This window comes from Vipera berus, assembly GCF_964194415.1.
Source record: "Vipera berus genome assembly, chromosome: 2".
NCBI lineage: Eukaryota > Metazoa > Chordata > Lepidosauria > Squamata > Viperidae > Vipera > Vipera berus.
Window position 1 is genome coordinate 204,484,730 of NC_138203.1, and position 5,597 is coordinate 204,490,326.

General features: G+C 37.7%; 1 protein-coding gene across 1 annotated transcript; it reads left to right on the forward strand.

Annotated features, from left to right (window-relative positions):
- Positions 1 to 2,532: 2,532 nt before the first annotated feature.
- LOC308664412 (neuropeptide Y receptor type 6-like) lies at positions 2,533 to 3,645 on the forward strand (the record flags this gene model as incomplete). Its single annotated transcript, XM_081321643.1, has 1 exon — positions 2,533 to 3,645. One exon carries the CDS (start codon positions 2,533 to 2,535, stop codon positions 3,643 to 3,645), a length of 1,113 nt encoding a protein of 370 aa, XP_081177769.1.
- Between the last annotated feature and the right edge of the window lie 1,952 nt (positions 3,646 to 5,597).

The following is a 5,597-nucleotide window of genomic DNA, read 5'->3' on the forward strand; positions in this document are numbered from 1 at the left end:
CTTTAAAAAAAATGGCAGCTTTGGTGAAGCGACTTGTCAGACTGGCATAAAGGAAAGATCAACCCTTCTTCTCTTGTGTCATAGTTTTATTCTAGAATACAGCCAGATTTTTTTAAAAAAAAAAAGATGCCCAAATTTAATTTAATTTAATTTAATTTATTAATATTTCTATACCGCCCTTCTCCCGGAGGACTCAGGGCGGTGTACAGGGCAAGAATAAAACACAGAAATTTACAAAAACTAAAAGATAATTAAATGCATGCCCGATTAAAATACAATTGATACATAGTAAAAACCCCAATAAAAACTTTTGAAATGCATTCAAAAGTTTAGCACAGTGCCTACTTTTAACCTTGGAGACAACCTGGTTGTAGGGAAGGTTTTGAAATAGTTTCAGCTGCGCGCTCAGAGTGACACAAGTATCAAATCTAAGCTTGTTCAAATTCCCAAGCAGTCTGCCTGCTGGAGAAGCCATCAGTGGAGTCAGCATGCATTATGAAATTTCCATAATACAAATGTTTAACAAATATTCTGTGTTTGAATAGAAAGATTTGCTTCTATTAGCCTCCGATTTCCTTGCATTTAATTTCAAGAGATGATTCTGAGTTCTAATGTTGTGGGAGTGGGAGAAAATTTTTCTGTCCAAATATCTCTGTCATGATATACCTCCATCATCTCTCCCCTTAGATTTCTTTGATCCACACTAAAGAGTGCTAATTGCTGAACTATTAAGGGAGATACGCCATCTTTCTAATCATATTGTTTGTCCTGGGTTTGCATTGCATTGGATTTTTTTTTCAGCTTTCTAATAGCCTTTTAATGACTAGAACTCACAGTTCTTTGGATAAGAAGGCATCTCTAGCAACTAGTTAAAGAATACACATGGGAATACATGGACACATGAGATATGTAAAGTTGGCTTCCTTAGAGAAGTGCAAACTGGTTGTAAAAGCTCTCAGTTCCATTTGTTAGATGCTTCAATTCTCAAGTGTAGCTTCTTCTCCAAAGCTCTGTGCTTCCAGAGCACTCCAGCCGTTGCATTTTTTTTTCTGCTCATCATTCCACTACCTTTTCTAGATGTTATATCTAGAGATCACTATATCCCACTGGTTATTTCCATTCTATATTACAGTTTCTTAATGCTTGCCTGTATCAGTGTTTTCTTCCAATGCAGAAAGTGAGAAGGTGCAATTTTGCACTTTGTTTTGAAAAAAGAATTTTACAAGATGGGGAAAAGAGAAGATAGAAAGCACATCTTAAACAATGGCTTATACTTTACTAAATACATAGATATTAACATGATTTTAAACAAAACAAAATATATAAATAAAATAATAACTATAGGATCTGCCCAACAGTAACTAGAAACACAGAGCCAATTTTTGGTACAGTATTGGACTCCACACATATGGTTCCTTTTGCTGAATTCTCTTCGTGCACACAGGTTTGAAAGGACATCACCCTGACAATGCCAGTTATCTGATTCTAAGAACGTGCAGTCTGATATTTCACATGAAAATCTACACATTGGAGCTACTACTGAGAAAGCCTCTATCTATCTATCTATCTATCTATCTATCTATCTATCTATCTATCATATATATATATATATATATATATATATATATATATATATATATATATATATATATATATATATATATATATATATATATATATATATATATATATATATATATATATATATATATATATATATATATATATATATATATATATATATATATATATATATATATATATATATATATATATATATATATATATATATATATATATATATATATATATATGTTAAATGCTTGTTAACTATTTAGATTACCTTGCTAGGCCCCAAACATGGGACAAATCTTTATTTCCTGTTTCAGCCTAACCGAAGGCCATCGACAGACAGCTGATATATATATATATATGTGACAGCACACACACACACACACACACACACACACACACACACACATATATATATATATATATATGTAAAGGTTCCCCCGCACATGCGTGCTAGTCATTTCCGACTCTAGGAAACTCATCCAACTCATCTTCATTTCAAAGCCAAAGAGCCAGCACTTGTCCGAGGACGTCTCCATGGTCATGTGGCCAGCATGACTAGACGCCAAAGGCGTACGGAACGCTGTTACCTTCCCACCGTAGTGGTTCCTATTTTTCTACTTGCATTTTTACGTGCTTTCAAACTGCTAGGTTGGCAGAAGCTGGGACGAGTAACAGGCGCTCACTCTGTTAAGCAGCACTCGGGATTCAACCCGCCAAACTGCCGACCTTCTGATCGACAAACTCAATGTCCTAACCCACTGAGCCACTGCGTCCCTATATATATAGGTGTTTTTTGTTTTAAGCCGAATTGGGTTCAGGCCATTTAAAAAATATTAAACATCTGAATTTAAAATCTCTTAGTCATTTATACCAAAGAGGGGAGGGATCCTAAACTATCAAGGTAAAATAAGGATGGATTCGTTCTTAATTATGTTGTGATTTCATAGGTACTTCAGGATGGATAAAACCACTCCAGTACCCAACATGTATCCGTCTGTGGCAAACAGCAGCAAATCACAGCTTGTGCATTTTGAAACCTGCCAGCCATCGCTCCTTGCATTCTTCTTGCTCATCATCGCATATGCTGTGGTCATGCTGATCGGACTCCTGGGCAACCTTTGCCTAATTGTCATCATCAAGAAACAAAAACAAGGTCAAAATGTGACTAACATTTTGATTGCCAATCTTTCCACATCTGATATTGTCATCTGCGTCATGTGCATTCCTTTTACTATGGCATATACGTGGATGGATTACTGGGTTTTCGGTGAGGCTATGTGTAAAATAACTGCTTTTGCGCAAAGTATATCTGTCTCTGTTTCTACATTTTCACTCATGTTAATTGCAGTTGAGAGGCATCAGTTAATAGTGAACCCCCGGGGTTGGAAGCCCAATGTTTCACATGCCTTCTGGGGAATTGTCTTCATTTGGGCATTTTCTGTGATAATATCCACTCCCTTCCTGATATTCTATCAAGTCTCTGATGACCCCCTAAGGAATCTCTCTTTCCACAGTGAGAGCTATGTCAGCAAAATGGTCTGCATTGAGGTGTGGCCGTCCATTGAAGGACAGCTGGGCTTCACCACCACCATGTTAGTTTTCCAGTACTTCCTTCCTCTAGGGTTCATTTTCATTTGTTACCTAAAAATATTTGTGTGCCTGCAGAAGCGGTATAGTAAAGCGGATAGGGTAAGGGAGTATGGATGCAGACTAAATGAAAATAGAAGGATTAATGTTATCTTAATTTCAATTGTTGTGACCTTTGGCGCCTGCTGGTTACCCCTGCACATATTTAACATTGTGTTTGACTGGAATTATGAAACCTTGATGCATTGCCACCACAATGTGGTCTTTACCTTGTGCCACTTGATAGCCATGATCTCAACATGTGTCAATCCCATCTTTTATGGATTTCTCAACAAGAATTTTCAGAAAGATGTGGTTATTATGCTTCGCAACCTTAGATGCTTTGAATCTCAAAAGTCATATGAGAACATTGCCCTTTCAACTCTGAACACTGATATGTCCAAGGGATCCCTGAAACTCAGCAGCATGCCTGAAAACATCTGAAGCAGACAACTTGCCAATCATTTCCATAACTTTCCATTGATCTATGTATTGTGTTGCTGAATTCCTCTTGTGGGCAAGTGTGGTTTTGGGGTGATGAAACCAAAGGCCTAGTATTGTTGTGCTAGAAGCAGACACCGCCTAACAGATCTTCCAAATAAATAAATCAAAAATTAAGCATAGCAGTTTTAACTCCATTGCAAGAGTATCCTTTGCTCAAGTCCTGAAAAACTGCCATGCGAAAATTAGTATTCAGAAAAGGATGCACCATGTTGCTGGGAAATGATGCAGCATTCCTTGCGGTCCATGCCATGCCTCTCATGAGTCTCTTGGACAGCCTCAAACATTTCTTCCAATGAACTAATAGTTTGAGAGGTCCTTGGTGCTCTCTGAGTTTGGTTGTTTTCTTGCAGATGTTTCATTACCCAGACTGTAACATCATTAGTGCCAACAATTTAATGCCTTTACAGTCATTATAAAGAAGAGGCTCACCATCATTATTAGACATTGTTAGGTTATAACTGAGATCAGTCTTTTGTTTTCAGTCATATTAGTTTCCAAATGTTGGCGTTTATTTTAGGTGACAAGAATTAGAAAGCAATGGGCTTGGAATGGCAGGTGCTGCAAGAGGAAGCAGCAGCACATACTGGTACCATAAATACCACCGTGGTATATATTGTGTGTGCCAGGTCCCACACTTGAAACTTAGTTTAACAATTGCACGCTGCTGTCTTGGAGTTAACTGCTGAAGATAAATGTACCATTATATCTATACATAGAGATGGATCTTTGTAACTAGTATTCAGGTTTTTACTATGGATGCTTCTCACCTTCACTTCTGCTATGACATTTTTCTTTATGGCTCCAAACTTGCTTTTAATTTTCTAACTTCCTCTCCTAATCTGGCAAGGCTTTCAGTTAAAACAAATTAATTCCGGAACCTTCCAAGTTTGTTAGTTGGTACTGCAGGGCTGAAATTTTGCCTCCAATGAATCCAGAGCTTTGCTAACTTAGCTGTCGATGAAAGATTGATTTTTAACCTAGAAGAGCGAATCTGTTTCCATCCTGCACTTTGCCACTTAAAATATTCTCATATGGGAAAATGTTTTTCAGCACATATTCATAGCTCTGACATGATTTGAAATGTAAGAAATTCATACTGAGAACATTTATACTGTAGCATGCTTTAAAAACTGCTGCCTCCAGCCTGGTGATGTCTCAATGTGTGAGTCAGAATTTGTAGCCAGCACAGTTCAATGCCACTAGGAATTCTGGGAACATATTTGGACGGTATGATTGAGGTGAAAGCCAGTTGGTCTACTTATTAAGGCACCAGGTTGGAAACCAGGTGACCACAACTTCTAGTCCCACCTGAGGCTCAAAGCCACATGGATGACATTGGACCAGCCAATGTCTCTCAGCCCTAGGAAGCCAGCAAAGGCAAACCACATCCGAAATCTTGCCAAGAAAATTGCAGGGAGTTGTCCAGGTAACCCCCAGGAGTCAATGCTGACTTGAAGAGACATACATACAAACCCACACACATGAATTGAATAGTCTGTTTTAGAATTATACAACTGTTCAATGCCAAACTACATAGAGAGGTGCATCCTTCCTTCCTTCCTTCCTTCCTTTCTTTCTAGGTTAAACATTGTAGAGGAGAGAATTGGATCAGAGTAGCAGCTCTTCATGGTAGGAAAAAATCTTCAAGGGGATGATTCGTAGTAGGGGATAAGCCCAAGGCCACCCACACTCTCCTTTTCCATATGTGCAAACTGGCTGGGATGATTTACACTGGCTAATGATTAAAAAAAACACTCAGCTATGTTAGAGCACATTATCCTTCAGGATTGAAGTTTGGGAACCTCAGTGTTATTCTGAGCTTTATTTTGCAATAACTTAAAAATATTTTTCGACAATATTTCAATATATTCATTGACCTGAGTTGTTGTTAG